General features: G+C 34.4%; 3 protein-coding genes across 3 annotated transcripts; all 3 read left to right on the forward strand.

The window, feature by feature from the left end:
• Positions 1-1,192: 1,192 nt before the first annotated feature.
• On the forward strand, positions 1,193-5,504 carry LOC106398286 (salicylate/benzoate carboxyl methyltransferase-like). Its single transcript, XM_022708719.2, has 5 exons — positions 1,193-1,308; positions 1,448-1,523; positions 1,598-2,254; positions 4,922-5,320; positions 5,457-5,504. Exons 1-5 carry the CDS (start codon positions 1,295-1,297, stop codon positions 5,502-5,504), a joined length of 1,194 nt encoding a protein of 397 aa, XP_022564440.2. The 5' UTR covers positions 1,193-1,294.
• A 7,886-nt stretch (positions 5,505-13,390) lies between these two features.
• Positions 13,391-15,207, forward strand: LOC106397457 (protein HYPER-SENSITIVITY-RELATED 4). Its single transcript, XM_013838039.3, has one exon. It carries the CDS (start codon positions 13,475-13,477, stop codon positions 15,089-15,091), a length of 1,617 nt encoding a protein of 538 aa, XP_013693493.1. The 5' UTR covers positions 13,391-13,474; the 3' UTR covers positions 15,092-15,207.
• An 859-nt stretch (positions 15,208-16,066) lies between these two features.
• On the forward strand, positions 16,067-18,431 carry LOC106401112 (AAA-ATPase At3g50940-like). Its single transcript, XM_022707602.2, has 3 exons — positions 16,067-16,455; positions 16,644-17,640; positions 17,904-18,431. Exons 2-3 carry the CDS (start codon positions 16,660-16,662, stop codon positions 18,267-18,269), a joined length of 1,347 nt encoding a protein of 448 aa, XP_022563323.2. The 5' UTR covers positions 16,067-16,455; positions 16,644-16,659; the 3' UTR covers positions 18,270-18,431.
• Positions 18,432-18,581: the final 150 nt, after the last annotated feature.

An 18,581-nucleotide genomic window follows, 5' to 3' on the forward strand; every position in this document is an offset into this window, starting at 1 on the left:
TAAATTATATATAAAATTTATAAAGGGTAAAAACGGTATTAACCAGTCTAACTCTTAACGTGAAAGCTCAAATGCGAAAAATCACATCGCAAATAATAGTATAGATATATATTTCCGATGCCAATTTTTTATATATTTTTTATTAACTATTTGTTTTGATCTTATAAACTCTATATCTTTCTCAAAAACAATGCTCGTAGAATAATTACAATGCAAGTTTCTCGGAAGATGATTTACCAAAAATAAATGAAAAAAATGAAAAAAATAAGTTCTGTCATATAAGAACTCATGAAATATTCATGAGATACCACTAAAACATTTGTTACTTTTAAGTTCTTCTAATGTTAAATTGTAAATCCATAATTAATTTTGCTAAAATATAATATTATTTTAGTTAGATAATTACTCATTTTAAAATAGTATAGATGCACATGCTATTTCCCCTAATCTATAAATAATATACAAACCTTCATGAGTCATGAACAAGCCACTGTACCCAATTAAAACACTAATTTTATACTATGAAATTATTATAGAGTCTCGTTATTATATTACATGAAAACTCCGAACGAGATCTTCACTGATTACATTAAAAGATCTTTTTAGAGATTCCCACGAGTGATGATTTTAGTTTCTTTCAGTTTCCACCTATAAGAGCATTTCCAACCAAATTCTATAATAGAGATCTATAAAATAGAAAAAAAATAGAGATGAATGTTGTGTTTCAATGTGTTCCTCTATAATAGAGAAATGCTATATTTGTCTCTATAAATAGAGCAATGCTATTTTTCTTCTATATATATTTAGGGAAAAAATAGCATTCCTCTATTTAGACCATCTCCAATGTATTTATCTATTTTTAACTCTAAAATAGATGAATTTTATAATAGAAATGAGTTTTACTCCAATGTATTTTTCTAAAATAGAAATCTCTACATATAAAGTAAAATATAGAGAAATGCTATTTCTTCATCTATAAATAGAGCAAAAAATAACAATATCTATTTTAGAAACAAAAATAGAGATGAGTTGGAGTGATTTTGCCTCTAAATGGTAGTATAGAGGTAGAAATAGAAGTAGGTTGGAAATGAGACAAATATAACATTTCTCTATTTCAGAAGAAAACATTGGAGCAAAACTTTCATCTCTATTTTTTTTTCTATTTTATAAATTTCTATTATAGAGATGGATAGGAGATGGTCTTAACAAATTCTGAGCTTTGAGTAAAACAGAATACTGAACAAAAGCCAGTTCCTCAAAGCCATTAATAAATCAAGCGTTTTGAACATCTATCATGTCTTCCTCAAGGTAAACCATATGCTTTTGTTCTACACTTTTGTGAATTGATGTACATATTGTAAAATGAGTACGTGGGTATGTAAATAAATCAGTTCTCAATTTGCAATTAACCCATCTGATTGAAAAAGTTTGTTTAAATGTTAATCAGGGACTCTTTGGTGGATGCTCTTAGTATGAAAGAGGGAAATGGTGAACACAGTTACGATACCAATTCTCATTATCAGGTAACTAAAGCACTTTATGAAGAATACAAGAACGAGATCCCTTACTTTGACAATGATATATGTTTTGTTTATAGAGAAGTGTTTTCTCCGAGATAGAACATGTGGTGGTAGAGAGCATCATAGAAATGTTAATGAATTTGGACTATCCCGAATACATCAAAGTGACCGACTTGGGTTGTTCTTCTGGACGAAACACGTTGTTTGCCATGTCCGAGATTGTCAACACGATAATACAATCATACCATCAAAAAGGTCGACCCAACGCACCAGAGATCGAGTGTTGTCTGAACGATCTTCCACATAACGACTTCAACACTACCTTCAAGTTGGTACCTTCCTTTCTAGAGAAGCTGAAGATGGAGGTCAAAGGAAAGTGCTTCGTGTCAGGAGTCCCAAACTCTTTCTACTCAAGGCTGTTTCCAAGCATGTCTCTTCATCTTGCTCATTCATCTTTTAGTCTCCATTGGCTTTCTAGGGTCCCTGATGGTCTTGAGAACAACAATACAAGCATCCATATCAATGATACATCCCCTCCAGATGTCTACAAAAGTTATTTGAATCAGTTCAAGAATGATTTCTCGTTGTTCCTAAGAATGCGTTCAGAAGAGATAGTGCCTAATGGGCAGATGGTTCTCACGTTCGTGGGCAGAAAGGTCTCTGATCCTTTATCCAAAAATTGTTTTCAGGTTTGGTCGTTGTTATCGGATTGCATCCTTGATCTAGTGTCCGAGGTACCCAATTTCACTAACTTGCTTTCGTTCTATATATTTTTAACTAATGACATCAATGGAACTGCCTTATAAATTACTAGTATAAAAACATGTTTAAAAGTATGGGTTTCCGACGTCAAAAAAAAAAAAGTATGGGTTTCCAACTAAAATCAGTTGGAAATAAATATACTATTGTTTTTTTTATTAATAAATATACTATTGTTTTTTTATTCAGAAAATATACTATTGGTTATCTTCTCGTTTCACATGTAAGATTCCTAAAACAGCCTATTAAAATAATGGTTCTTTGACTTGTATATCTTGGATCTAGTCTCGAGCCATGTTACCTTCAACTAATTGGTGAACTTCATGTCATTTATATAATACTAGTATTGGTTTCTTCTAATTTTGAATGTGAGATTGCTAAAAGAAAAACTTTTTGCGTTTCTTTTCCTTTGCTTTCAATTATTTTCGCCAACAACTTTTTTCATGATACATGGATTTGTTTGCGATTAATGTTTTTGTCCATCATAAATGTTTTTCAGCTAATACCATTTAATGCATAACTGGCGATTTTTTTAAATATATTATATTTATATATTATAAACAATATACATTTTGTTATCAACAAATTTTTTTTACATTTGATTAGAGGTGGGCATTCGAATACCATTTAGTTTGGTTCGGATTCTTGCGGGTTTGGCTTGGTTCGGATCTTTGCGGGTTTGGTTTGGTTTGAGTTTGGGTTCGGATAACCTATTTAATTTTTCAAAAATTAAAGTTCGTATATACATTAAAATTTTCAAAATATAAAAATAAAATAATATATAACATATAAATTTGAATAATGTATGCCAAAATACTTAAAATTAAAATAAAAATTAGTTTAACTTAAATATTTGGATAGGAAATCAATAGATATTTTAAGTAATTTAGGTATTTAAAGTATCGTATAACTATTTTAAACATGTACTTATAACTATTTGTGTATATTTTCGAGTATTTTGGACAACTTAAAAACATCTTATATATATATATATATATATATATTTGTATATTCTTTTAGATATTAAATTTAAAAATAATTGATAGATTTAAGTATATAAATCTGGTTCGGATATATTCGGATACCCAAAATATTTCAGTTCGGATCAAGTTCGGATTCAGTTCTCTAGATACCAAAATTCTGAACTCATTCGGATATCTAATCAATTTTGATTAAAGTTCAGTACTATTTTTTGGATCGGGTTTGGTTCGGTTTTTTGGATTTGGAATTTTTGCCCAACACTATATTCTTACTATAACAAAATTTTAAACAAAAATGATGATGGTTCATATTGATTTTGGGTATGCAACAATGTTTAAACCAAAACACATTTTATTATGTACATGACCCATTTAGTTAATCATTAAAAACTGTTCCAGGCTCATTTAAAGAAAACAATGGACTGAACTTAAAAAAAGTTATCATTTCTGATTGTCAATCAACACTTTCATATAGTCTATGTAGAATGGTGGTTAAGGTTAGGAAATCAAATTTGTTGTGCAATTCATGTTCTCACAAGGTAATTTTAATAGCTTCTAAACAAATCTTCGTTATATCGATTTCTTGTAAGATTTCCGAACAATATTAATTAATAAAATCTCACACTTGCGAGACTAATCAATTGTTTCTCAATTAATATATAAGAGATTAGAGTAATCACAAAAATCAAAATAATACATCTTGTCTATTTATAATATTTTTATGGTAAATAAATGAAAATAATCATTTTATTTATTTTATATGGTATATAATTAAATTTTAATGATATTGACATAAATATATAGTATATTTTAATATAAATATTTATTATTGAGACTTCCTACTCATATGATTTTCTTAACATTTCTATATTTGATGTAACAAAAAAATTTAAACCATTAATCCCAAACTTTTTGATGTGATATTTTTTCGATGCAAATTTCAAAATTAAAATGTTAAGGTCTCAATACTTTTCAATACAAATTTCAAAATTAACATATTTATGTATTTTTAAATGGTACATAGTTTAATTAAACGATATTAAAATAAATATACATATATATTATTTAATATGAATATCTATTAAATAAAAATTCATATTAATACGATTTTATGATTATTTGTATCTTGTTATAACAAAAACAATTAAGCCATTGATCACAAAATTTTCAAAGTGAGAATTTTAACAGTTTTTGTAATTTATAATTTTATTAAAAAATTCAAAATATAACATATAAGAAAAAAATCTAAATGTTTTATTATATTTTTAATGTGATTGTTTAATTATTTTTAATAATATAAAATTAAACAAAAATGAAGAAGGACACAAAAACTATTGTCAAATATTTATTATTCATAATCATTAATTGTCATATATATATATGTTAATCATATTAGGTAATACCGTAGCTTTTATTTAAGGAAATAATACACAATTCTTATATTTTGGATTAATATAATGCTCCATAGCAATTGAATTTTGGACCTAGAAATAATTGAATTGATTTTTATGTTGCCATGTAAGCCAAATTGACATTTTAATTAAGTGACACATCATTAGATCTTTTTTGTAATTAGTCCAAAATATAAGTCACAACTTTTTAAATGGTTTTCAAGTAATATATTGGGGATTACTAACATTTTGGAGTAATGTGAGTGTGTAGGGGATTATTAAGGAATCCGGGATGCACTCTTTCAGCATGCCATTCTATAATCCAAATGAAGAAGAGGTGAGGGAAGTTGTCATAAACGAGGGATCCTTTAAAATCAACAAGATTGAGACACATGACCATATTGTTCCATACAAAATTGAGAAAGATGAAGAGGAACTTTCACTTGAATTAATGGAAGCCGGTAAAGAGAGGGCAACCGGTATAAGATGCATCACTGAACCGTTGCTAGTTGCTCACTTTGGAGAAACTGTTATCGACCAGGTGTTTGACAAGTATGCACAGTATATGGCCAAATATCTCAGTGTTTCAAGCCGTCGTCCCAATATGACCCTCAACATTTGTTTTTCTTTGACTAGGAAAAATAAAGATTCTCTATTCTTCTATGTTTGTGTATGTTGTGATCTTATGATTTACTTCTCTTTTCTTTTTTTTGGGGGGGGGGGGGGGGGGGGGGGGGGGGGGGGGGGATTGTGGGAGAATGGGGAAGGGGTGAGCAATTGTTTTTAAGTCCATTATGAATAAATAGCAACCTGATATGATATCTAAGTTGTGGAACTCATTCATCGTATTTTGACCTCTATATGCAATATCAGTGGGCAGGGTTTACATTTTCAGTAGGCAGACTAAAAACATTTACATATTGGACATATATTTTCAGAAGTATAAAACAAACAAATCTCAACATTGTCAACAAGGACTGAATTTTGGCGTTATTTTTTGTGAATCGGAAGAAAATCGAAGCTGATGTTAGGACCTGAGATCTCAGATTCAAAGAGGTACAAAGAGACGAAACCATTGCCGTACTGTATATTATTCATACCAAACATCATTACATATAATACCTAAAGAGGTTTCCTAAACTACATAAACACTACAAGAAGACATAAGTTTAACGAGGGCGGTTTTCCTCGTGCGTTCGTCGTAAAAGAGCCTTTACGAGGAATTAGCGAGGAAACACGTTTTGTCGTTACTCGTTCGTCGTAACACATATTTCCTCGCTAATTCGTCGTAACTTAGCGAGGAAAATATTTCGTCGTAAAGACGAACTACATCATTTCGTCGTAAAAACCACGTAAATATTCCATGTAAGGAGGTCGCTAAATTTCTCCGTAAATACCTCGAAAAGAGTTCCTCGTAAATATCTCGAAAGTTTTTCCTCGTAAAATACATGTAACTACCACGAAAGTATTTCCTCGTAAAATACTCGTTTATCTTTCTTCGTCATTTCCTCGTAAAAGATTCCTCGTAAAATACTCGTTTATCTTTTCTCGTCATTTCCTCGTAAAGTTTCCACGTAAATAGGTCATAAATTAGCTACGAATTTACTTCATTTTTTTTTATTTTACAGAATTTAAAAATATAATTAAAAAATAATTAAAATTATTTAATTTATTAATAAAATTATAATTTAAAATAAAAATCAATACGAAAATATTTTATATATAAATAAGTTTTGAATTTATAATACAACAACCGGAAAAAAAGAACTAAGGGTCTTTCATCGCCTGGTAGAATTCCTCACTCCTCCTCGCAACATCCACCTTGTTATGTGTGTCGGATGACTCGCCTGGAATGGGATGTTGTTGTCGCATGTTCCTCAACATGGACTCCCATTCCGGATTTGTGGCCGCTATAACGTCCAAGAAGCCCTCGACTCCACCCTTACGAGCTTTTGTAGAAGCCAACTCGTTACGCAGCTGAGTGACTTCATCATCCTGTCGCTGACCATAAGACTATGTCGCGCTCGGAACATCGTTGACGGAACCAATCCCCAACGTTCGTCCCTTTTTTTTAGGGACAACCTTAAAAACAAAAAAATAAATATTGTTAGTAAAAATTTAAAGTTAAATTAAATGAATAATAAAAAATTAAAATTTTAGAAAATTTACCTCCTCGTAAATCTTATCCATTTCAAGTGAGGATAAGGTGACGGGTAATCCGTCGGTAGACTGCTGGGTCAGCTGGGTCTGGCGGTCTTCAACCCGAGCAACTACGTTGTTGTAGACTTGCTCGGACTTGCCATCTACAAATACGCCCGCCTTGTTCTTGTGGGTCCTCTCGTAAACTTCCATAAGAGACGGGAGATGTCACGTCTCTTTGGCCTAAAAAACATTTAAAAAAGTTAGAATAAAATTAAATATATATATTAAAAAATTTATTTAATAAAATATTTAATTACCATTTCCATACGGACACCAGCGTGGGATTTTTAGCCCGTACTGTGAAGCATCGGCCCGTTCCCGTGCTCATCGACCGTGTTATGGGAGTTAGAGCAAGACTGGGCAATTCTAATGGAATCAGGAAGACGCCAATAACGGATGAGGCAATCCCACACATCCATGGTGAGCTCAGCGGGTTTGCCACGCTCATACCCCTTCACGATCCAGCCACCCTTCCAGTTGGAGACCGTGTCCAACAAGCGAACTTTCGCCTTCGCGTTAAACGCTTTCTTCACCCTCTCAGTGACCCCCAAGGCCCAATGATATTTTTGCTGTGGAAAAAATTAAATAAATAATTAGTTTTTTTAAAAGAAATATATATAAATCATGAAAAAAATAAAGTATATATAATTAATTAATAGAAACTTACAGCGTAAATTTTGAATCACGTCTTTCTGGCGTAGTGAGGCGTCTTACTCCAGCTCGGATGTGGCATGGAGAAGTAACCTTTGATCGTGTCTATTACGGCCGATGCAAGACATCCGTCAACCCCAAACCTGGAAAAAACCAAATTTAAAATATAAATTATTTTTTAATGTTATAAAAGAATTTTAAACGAATTTTAAAAAAATTAATGTAACATACTACAAAGTTCCGTCCGGTCGGTCGGGGTCGATGACTGGTAAACCTTCTCTGCCTGGCAGACGGAGAATGTCCTCGACAGTGTACTGCGAGTAAGGAGCACTCGGAGGCACCATCAAATCGGGATGAACATCGGCGGGCATCGGAGGAGGCACAGGAGGAACCGATGGTGCACTAGAAGAAGGCGACCGAGAGACTCTCTGAGAAGGCTGAGTCTCGGGGACAGTCTCTGGACCCGAAGAACCGGGAGCTGAAGAAGAACTGGGAGCTGAAGAAGACGACGGGTCTAAACGACTACCGGGCTCACCGAACATCTCTCTGTAATGGGGAGTAAGTCTATTCTTTCGAATCGTATGGAAAAAAAATTAATTTTTAAAATTAACATCAACAGTATAATTCCCTACATTATCCACCTAATCAACACTAATTAACATAAAACTCGTAAACCTATCTAAATTCCCTATACTAACCACCTAATCTATCCTAAACTAATCGAAATTAGAGAGAAATTAGAGAGACTTGTCATTGCTACGAAATAGAAAGGAAGTAGAGAGGAAGTGGAGAGAAAAGAAAGAGTGAGCACTCGGGAGTATATATAAGATTACTTATCCTCGTTATTTCCTCGTAAAGTTACGAGGAATTACAAAGGCCCGTGTTTAGCTTTACGAGGAATTACAAAGGCCCGTGTTTTATTGTACGAGGAAGTAGCGAGGAATTACAAAGGCCCGCATTTATGTTTATGAGTTTTTTTACGATGATTAAGCTTACGTGGAATTTACGAGTCAACCATTTACGAGGAATTAGCGAGTCCTGCTTTTCTATAAATACCCGCAACTTTCCTTCTCAAACCACACACAAACTCACAAATCACACACAAACTCACAAATCACACCCTATCTCAAATCACATAACTCAGCAAAATGATTTTCAAATTAGAAATATTTGAAAAAAAGGAAGAGGAGAAAGATATTGGAACACATGTGGGCTAGACTTACGTAAGTCTCGCCACATGTGATTCCAGTATCTTTCTTCTCTTCTCTTCTTTTTTTTCTAGTTTTTATTCTACGAGGAATTAGCAAGGCCAGCTTCTTCTTTTTTGGGTTACGAGGTATTTGGAATTAACGAGCCCCGCTTTCTTTTTTATTTTCGTTGTTACTTCCACGTTCGCTTACGAGGGCTTTACGACGATTTCTGCTTACGTGGAATTAACGAGCCCCGCGTTCTTTATTTTTATATTTCGTCGTAATTTCCACGTTTATTTACGAGGAATTAACGAGTATTATGTTCAAATCCCTAAAATCTGAAACCCCAAACTCCATCTTCCTTATCTTCTACTTCATATATTCCAAACCCCAAACTCAACTACCCTTTAAACTCTATATATTCTTTCACCTCAATCTATTCTTTCAATTCCAAACCCCATTCCTTAACTTATTATCTCAATATCTTATTTGTAAAACAAACTCCCACATTACCTTACACAAAATCAAATACATCAATCTGATACATCGACATTCTCGTCATCACTAGAAACATCATCATTTTCATTAAACTCGTCTTCAACAGCTTCCTCTGTGGCATCGTCGGTAAGATCTTCGTACTCGTGAATATGCGGATCAATGAGAAGGATGTCATCAATTTCTTGTTCAGGTTCCTCGACTTCATTTATCTGTTCTTCTTGCAAAGGTGGTTCTTCTCCACTGATGATTCGTCCTCGAGGTGTAACTTTGATCACGGCTAACCAATTTATACCCGAATCTCTCATCCGAGGATATGGAAGGAAGCTAACTTGGTCTGCTTGTGAAGCTAAGATGAAAGGCTCGAATTTGTTGTACCTTCGTCCACCGTTGACAGCAACTACACCGAATTTGTTAAACCGAACACCTCTGTTGACGACGGAGTTGAACCATTCACATTTGAAGAGGACGCATTTCAGCTTCAATATCTCTGAGAATTCGACTTCAATATCCCTGGGAATTCGACTTCAATAATCTCCGTCAAGATCCCGTAGAAATCTGTTTCCTCTTTCACACATATTCCATAGTTACTGGTCGCCCGCTGTCTACCATACTCATATGTGTGAAAAGTATAGCCTCGTGTGAAATACATCTGTGATGTGGTGACCTTTACAAGTGGAGATTGAATTACTTCGTGTAACCACTTAGGATAATCTGCATCGTCGTCAATCAACCTGCAAAAATAAAGAGAATGTTGAAATACAGATCATATATGAAAAAAGAGTTTGGGTTAATTAATACTTGATTCCTCAACTATTTAATAAAGTGTTGATCTTTCCTTTTGTCTACGTCACTTGTGGATATACCAGGAAATGTTTATTCGACTTGAGAAACAAATAGGCTGTAAAATCACATTTTATATGAATGAATCTCTCGCAATTATATAATTTATACTTATATGTGTTTAGAAGTGTCCATATATGTTACCTTTCAAAATAATGCATCAATGGATCCTCGCAATTAAGTACAATATAGGTGTGAGCACTATGAGCGTCTTGTTCACTCGACCACCAAACCTCTTTTGACTTCCCTCCGAGTCGCCCAATCTGGCTAAAGAGATATGGAACACCAGCAACTGCATATGTTGGCGCAACACCACTATCATCATATCTTCTTGGAGCTATTCTCCGGGTACGTACTTTTGACGCAAAGTAGTACGATGTGAAGTGAGAAACTTCTTCCGTCAAACTTCTAGCAATTATAGAACCTTCAACTTTGGCGAGGTTCTTTGCTTTTCCCTTCAAATATTTCATGGCTCGTTCATACTGATACATCCATCCGTAATGTACAGGTCCACGAAGCAACGCCTCATATGGGAGGTGGACAGCTAGATGCTCCATGACGTCAAAAAATCCGGGAGGAAATATCTTCTCCAAGTTGCACAATAAGATGAGAATGTTCTCCTGAAGCTGTTCCACAACTTCTTCTTTAAGAGTGCGTGTGCTCAGATCCCTGAAAAATGCTCCAATGTCTTTTATATTCCAAAAACAATTAAACACATTGTTAGTCATATATTATTTTGCAAACTAAACCGTTATAAAATTATTGCGCTATAAAACACTACCTGCAAGTGCTTCATGTACGTTTGTTGGAAGTAGCTCCGCAAATATAAAGGGCAGTAGTCGTTGCATAAAGACATGACAATCATGACTCTTTATCTCAGAGAACTTTTTACCCTTTTCAACACATCTAGAGAGATTTGAAACATACCTATCGGGGAACTTCACTTCTGATGCCATCCAGTTGAACAACACCGACTTTTTTACCGAAGACAATCTGAATATCGGAACTGGAACTTGTCCATTGCTTTTTATATGTAACTCGCTTCTTGAGCAAATATCCGGCAAGTCTAACCTTGATTTTATGTTGTTTTTTGTCTTTCCTGGGACATTCAATATTGTATTCATGATGTTCTCAAAGAAATTCTTCTCTATATGCGTCACATCGAGGTTGTGGCGCAGACGAAGATCCTTCCAATATGACAACTCCCAAAATATATTCTTCTTGTGCCAGTTGTGATGAACACCATAAGAATCAGACATATTACGAGGGACATTCCAATTACCACCCCCAAAATATACGCTGATTTTATTTTTCCGTGTAATTTCTTAGTAAAGTCGACGTAAATTAAACAGGAAAAAATTTTTTCGTTAATTTTCCTAGTTAAACTTCTGTTTTCTCGTAGTGAAAAAAAAAATATGTAGGATATGAATATGTAAACTACGTATTCGATACAACTAAAACATATTATGTTTTAATAGGATGGAACTCAGGTCCTTTACAAATCGTCATCGACAATGATTTGTGATTGTTCGGTAGACCATAGCTTGTTATCCTTTGTTTGTCATGCTAAAGGTCCCCTTCCATACAAGCAGGCTTCGAGGTGGTGTTGTGACCTACCGTAACTTTCACTTAATTAGTCTATCGTGCGGGTCAACGGTCAACGTATAGAAAGGACCGAAAGGTTTGGGTGTTGGCCATGTTGGAGGTGCGAGAAAGTCCACAATGAGGAACTACATTCCCGTCTACTGGCAGCATTCAAATTTGTTCGTTGTTTAAATATAACACTTACGAATTATAAAATGTAACATAAATATTTATGTTGAAGTCTAGATTTTAATATACGTTTTTTGTCAACGATTTTAATAAATTTGTATCATAATTAATTTATTATTGTGGACTTCGATACAAATATTTTATGTCTATAGTTTCAAATTCAATATGTAAGTGTTAAATCAATAAGTCAACGTTATTAATTAAGTTTAGTTAAAAATATCAAGTATAGTAATAGATCTATACAAATTTCTAATATTTAACGAATCTATACAAATTTCTAATATTTAACAAATTCATTGTCTTTTAATCTTTAAACAAACTTATCAATTGATTGGACTTAAAGGAAAAAATATCAAGCATACAAAATTGAAAATTCAATATCTATCAAATGTATATTACATTATTACCTATCACAATTTGATGGGTTTAATACAAAATTCATGCATTTTAATTTTAAATTCAACATGTATTGTCAGTTCTCTTGCAAATTAAGACGACCTTTAATAGGAGAATGACCCACACGTTAAGTCAGTCTTTGTTTACTATTTATTTTCTCATTTTCGTTTGAAGCACGTTCTTTTCTCACGTCGATAAAGAGAAATTCTTGGGTTCACCCGCTAGGGTGAACCTCTAGATTCACCAACCAATAGTGTTTGAGTATTTGATATTTGATATCTTTTAAAAAAGGAAACACAATTGAATTTCCAAATAAGATTATATTTTCAAAATAAAACAATAAATATACATAATATATTTACAAAAAATAAATAAATAAATATTGTTAAACCGTTAGCAAAATACTAAATCCTATACCCTAAATCCTAAACTCCAAACCCTAAATTATAAACCTTAAATCTTGGATAAACCGTAAACCATTGGAAAATTTTAAACTCTAAATCATACATTAAAAACTAAATCTTAATAACACTAAACCCCTAAACCCTAATCATTAAACCCTAAACCCTTGGATAAACTCTGAACCCTCAGATAAATCATAAACTCTAAATCAAAAATATTTAAAATTAAACCCTAGAGTTTATGATTTATCCAAGGGTTCAGAGTTTACCCAAGGGTTTAGGGTTTAGGGATTAGGATTTAGGGTTTAGTATTATTAAAATTTAGTTTTTAATGTATGATTTAGGGTTTAAGATTTTCCAACGGTTTAGAGTTTATCCAAAGTTTAAGGTTTAACGTTTAGGGTTTAGGGTTTAGGATTTAGGGTATAGGGTTTAGTATTTTGCCGAAGACTTAACAATATTAATTAATTTATTTTTTTGTAACTATTTTTATGTATTTTATTATTTTATTTTAAAAATATAATCTAATTTGGATATTTAATTTTATTTCTTTTTTTAAAAGATATCAAATATCAAATACTCAAACACTATTGGATGGTGAACCTAGAGGTTCACCCTAGGGGGTGAACCCAAGAATTTCTCGTCGATAAATCAGAAAAGCCTCATGACCAAGTCATGGGACCCCCACTAGAACTCAACTTTTCTTTGTCTTTTTAGTTTTTCATTATTTTATTACAAAGAAACTTCGACGTTGTTGTAACGAAATGATCCTCGCTTATTCCTTGCTTCTATTAGTCTCCGGTTCCCACTAATAATAAATATGAGTTTTGGGTACTCAGAACAAAGACACCCCAAAGGCCAAAGCCAAAGAAAATGAGTTCCTCTGACTCTTCTTCCGCGGAGTCCCGTCTAGCCACGGCTAAGACGGTTCTCACAACCGCGGCATCGGTGGCTGCAACCGCAATGCTAGCTAAATCACTAGTCCAAGACTATTTGCCTGACGAGGTGCACCAATACATCTCTTTTGGCTTCCGCATTATCTTTGGCTACTTCTCATCTCAAATGACAATAGTCATTGAAGAGTTTGAAGGGTTTGTCCACAACGAAGTCTACGAGGCCGCGGAGGCCTATCTAGCCACCAAGATCTCTCCTTCAAACAAAAGAATCAAAGTGAGTAAACACGAGAAAGAAAACAACTACAACGTCACCGTGGAACGTGACGAGGAAGTTGTGGATACCTTCAACGGCGTCAAGTTCCGGTGGGTTCTCCATTGCCGCCATGTTGAGTCCAAAAACTTCCACAACCCACGGGATCTAAACTCCACTCTCAAATCTGAAGTCAGATCATTCGAGCTCAGCTTCCACAAGAAGTTCAAGGACATGGCTCTTGAGTCTTACTTGCCATTCATGGTCAAAAGAGCTGCGGTGGTGAAGCAAGAAAAGAAAACACTCAAGATCTTCACTCTTGACCCAGATAACATGTATGGGAATTACTCAGAGGCTTGGACCTCTGTGATTCTTGACCATCCTTCTTCCTTCAAGACCATAGCAATGGATTCAGATGTCAAGAGAAACGTGATAGACGATCTTGACCAGTTTGTGAAGCGAAGGGACTTCTATAAAAGGGTTGGTAAAGCTTGGAAGAGAGGTTACTTGTTGTACGGTCCACCAGGTACAGGGAAGTCAAGCTTGATCGCAGCCATGGCTAATCATCTCAACTTTGATGTTTATGACCTAGAGTTGACCGCGGTTAGCAACAACTCCGAGCTACGGAGATTGCTGATTGCTACGGCTAACCGCTCTATTCTTGTTGTGGAAGATATCGACTGTTCTATCGAATTGAAAGATAGGTCAGCTGATGAACCTCCACGTGAGTCAGAAGAAAGTAATGACCCACGTTACAAAAAGGTGACACTCTCTGGACTATTAAATTTTATTGATGGTCTATGGTCAAGTTGTGGCGATGAAAGGATCATAATATTCACGACCAATTACAAAGAGAAACTGGATGCAGCGTTGTTGAGGCCAGGACGCATGGATATGCACATTCACATGTCGTACTGCACACCGAGTACTTTCAAAGTTCTTGCTTCAAACTATTTAGAGATCAAAGAACATAAGCTTTTCAGTAAGATCGGGGAAGGTATTGAGGCAACCGAGGTTAGTCCTGCGGAGGTGGCGGAACAACTCATGAAGAATGACACTGTTGATAAAGTTCTTGAAGGTTTAATTGAGTTCTTGAAAGTGAAAAAGATCCAAAACGAAGAAGAGAAAGCCAAGAAGGAAGATAAAGAATTGGAGAACAAGGACAAGACCATTAAGGGTAAAGATTCGGAGGTTAAGAAAAACGAAGTGGTGGATGAACAGGTTACGAGGAATGATCGTGTTGATAAGGTTCTTGAGGGTTTGGTCGAGTTATTGAAAGCCAAGAAGATCGACGATGGCCAAGATGAGGTCAAACATGAGGAAGCGAGTGACATTAACTTGTGAGATTTAGAAGAGTATAATTTAAATGATATGAGTTTATTGTTGATTGTGTATTTTGGAATGATGTAACACTACAAATTAATAAGCAAGATGTGGATCCAGATAGACCACTTGAAGGAGCTTACACGTGAAAAGATCCATAACACATAGTACCTCATTCTAAAAATAGATCCATAGCACATTATATGGATCAGACCATCAGAAAGCATGGATTATTTCACTAAATAAATACTAAAATAGTATTTGATAATGAAGTCCTAAGTTTTTTTACCTTTATAAAAAATCATGATTCACATGATGGTATAATTGAAAACTTATAAAATTAAACAAATACACAATATAAACACCTAAAGACCCAGCGATTACGCAATAAGGTAAAGAGTAACTCTTCACTGATTTTTGAGAATTTTTACAATTAGATATTTTTGATCTGAAATTTTTTGAATTTCTTATATTTCTATATTCGAAATAACCAAACTGAAAGGAAACCAAACCGAAAACCAAACGGATACCAAAATATATAAAAATATTAATTATATATACATATAACATAACTGAATATATATTTATAATTTAAAAACCTATTAATAGTATATAAAAATCGTTGAAAAAAATCTAAATGATTAAAAGTATCCAAACTACCCGAAAGTATCTAGATATTTTTATCTGAATTATTTAAAGTAATTCAGAATATCTGAAATTTTTTATTTGAATTAATTAATCTTAATTATTTGATATTAAACCCAAAATATCTGATATTTAATCCGAACTATCTGAAGTAATCGAACCGAAACCATAACCAAATATAAATTGTAACTAAATGAGAACCAATTTTTTCGGATATTCTCTGATTTCTAGGTTTAATATCTGAACCGAAACAAAACCTGAATATATCTGAACCGAACTGGAACCTGAATCGAAAATAAGTCATGCAGTAAATAGATCTTCTAACTTTTTATCCGATATCCCAAATAGCCGAACCGAGGCAATACCCGAAAAGCCCAGACTTAAAAAAAAATTAATAAACCCTTGACGGGAGTTCCATTCTTAAAAAATGGTAAGAGTGGCATAATTTGATTCTTGATGTGACAACTTGTCTATTGCAGTTTAGCACCGACCAAGACTCCAGAAGACTCTAGGGCAGGCTATCGAGTATTTTTAACATATTAAATGGGCCGTAATCGTGGCCCACTTTACACCACTCGATCAGTGATCCATCTCCAGTTAAATAATCCCAAACCCTCGTACCTAATCATCTCAAAATCATGCGACCAGAGGTTTCTTGAAAGGGTTTAGTGATCGCAGAAGAAGGGCCTCCATCTTTCCACGCCCGACCACCGAACAAAGACAAGAAGCTGTTTATTAAAGTATCTCCTTAAACCCTCACAAATCTTTTTTCTTCTTTTTAATCATTAAATTTTCAATTTGTATAGAAAATCTCAGCACCGTTCGATCAACCTAATCAGATTTATCTCTACCGCACGTAACCTAGTAACATATACAGTACTGTTGTTAAATATCCATTTTAAACAATGATTATTATTATTTTTGTTAGTTTCTTGTTTCTGGAAATGAGTTCCTCTGAGACATCTCACCTAGCCACCGCCAAAACAGCTCTCACGGCGGTTGCATCGGTGGCTGCAGCCGCAATGCTCGCTCGAACAGTGATCCAAGACTACATGCCAGCGGAGGTGCATGACTTCATCTCTTGTGGTATCCGCAAATGCTTCAGCTACTACGGTTTTCAAATGACAGTTGTGATTGAAGAGTTTGGAGGCTTTGAAAACAACCAAGTGTTTGAAGCCGCAGAGGCTTACCTAGCCTCCAAGATATCTCCTTCCACTAGAAGGATCAAAGTCAACAAACTTGAGAAACAGAGCAACTTCAGCGTCACGGTCGAACGCGACGAGGAAGTTGTGGACACTTTCGACGGCGTCAAGCTGAGCTGGGTCCTCGTGTGCCGTTCCGTGAAGAAGAAGGATTTTCGTAACCCTCGAGACCTGAACTCTACTTTGAAGTCAGAGGTGCGTTCTTACGAGCTCAGGTTCAACAAGAAGTTCAAGAAGATGGTTCTTGAATCTTATTTACCGTTTGTGGTGGAACAAGCTGCTCTGATAAAGCAAAAGACTAAAACGCTTAAGATCTTTACACTTGGTTCGTATTCCGATTGGACCTCTGTGACTCTCGACCATCCTTCCACGTTTCAAACTCTTGCCATGGATCCCGAGGAAAAGAAGAACTTGGTAGAGGATCTTGATTGTTTTGTGCAGCGTAAAAGCTTTTACGGGAGAGTAGGGAAAGCTTGGAAGAGAGGGTACTTGTTGTATGGTCCACCTGGTACAGGAAAGTCGAGCTTGATCGCAGCCATAGCTAATCATCTTAACTTTGATATCTATGACTTGGACTTGGCATCGGTTAAGAGTAATGCTGAGCTGCGTATGTTACTGATGTCTACTGCAAACCGTTCGGTTTTGGTTGTAGAAGATATTGATTGTTCCATCGAGTTTAAGGATCGGACTACTGATGAGCCTAGTGATCTTCTGGATAAACCGGTAATGTCTTTTTTTTTAAACATAAACCGGTAATGTCTATTTATCAATATTCAATAAATAGGCATTTTGTAGAGAAATAGCGTCTAGGCGTCCGATTTTTTTTTTTTTAAATGGTTTTGTTTTTAAATGATTTGCAATTAGCATTTAGGCAGCACTTATTTTTTGAAAAATAGTTTCGCTTATAACTGATTTGCTGTCTATGCGCATATGTATATATGTCCAAGTTTTATTATAGCTCAAGCTCATACATGTGTTTTGTTCAGGTCACACTGTCTGGTCTATTGAATTTTGTGGACGGACTATGGTCAAGTTGTGGTAACGAGCGGATCATAGTGTTCACGACTAACTACAGAGAAAGACTGGATCCGGCATTGTTGAGGCCAGGACGTATGGACGTGCACATTCACATGTCTTATTGCACACCCGCTGGTTTTAAGGTTTTGGCTTCAAACTATCTTGAGGTTGAAGATCATAAGCTTTTCGAGGAGATTGAGGAACTTATCCGGGAAATAAAAGTTACACCAGCAGAAATAGCTGAACAGTTGATGAGGAACGACTCTGTGGATCAAATACTCCATGGATTGATCGTGTTCTTAAGAGCAAAGAAATTTGAAAATGATGAAAGGTAGGCCAAAAGATAATAGTTAAATAGCTTAGAAGAAAACTCTCTCTTCATCTCAGAGATATTTTAATTATCATTTTATTTTTCACTTATTTAAAAATGATGAATAGTTGTCCTATTCTTTGTTGTTTTGTTGATAGAATGTTACTAAAAATCCTTTTTGTTTTCAGGATAGCTTTATTTATTTATTTAAATCTAAGCTTATGGATTAAATTAATATTATTTCATTATTCTATGATAAAATATAAGTATTATATCGATGAGTTTGTAACTAATGTTTTATATATTTTATAAAAATTCATGTTTTGACGGATCTATT

The sequence above is a fragment of the Brassica napus genome, chromosome C8 (assembly GCF_020379485.1).
Source record: "Brassica napus cultivar Da-Ae chromosome C8, Da-Ae, whole genome shotgun sequence".
Lineage (NCBI taxonomy): Eukaryota > Viridiplantae > Streptophyta > Magnoliopsida > Brassicales > Brassicaceae > Brassica > Brassica napus.

Excerpts from the sequence above, each read along its gene's own strand:
- LOC106398286 (XM_022708719.2), top strand. Across the intron at positions 1,524-1,597 it reads ATACCAATTCTCATTATCAG|AGAAGTGTTTTCTCCGAGAT; the intron begins GTAACTAAAGCA and ends TTTTGTTTATAG. Across the intron at positions 2,255-4,921 it reads TCCTTGATCTAGTGTCCGAG|GGGATTATTAAGGAATCCGG; the intron begins GTACCCAATTTC and ends GTGAGTGTGTAG.
- LOC106397457 (XM_013838039.3), top strand. The coding sequence starts at position 13,475 with ATGAGTTCCTCTGACTCTTCTTCCGCGGAGTCCCGTCTAGCCACGGCT.
- LOC106401112 (XM_022707602.2), top strand. The coding sequence starts at position 16,660 with ATGAGTTCCTCTGAGACATCTCACCTAGCCACCGCCAAAACAGCTCTC. Across the intron at positions 17,641-17,903 it reads GTGATCTTCTGGATAAACCG|GTCACACTGTCTGGTCTATT; the intron begins GTAATGTCTTTT and ends TGTTTTGTTCAG.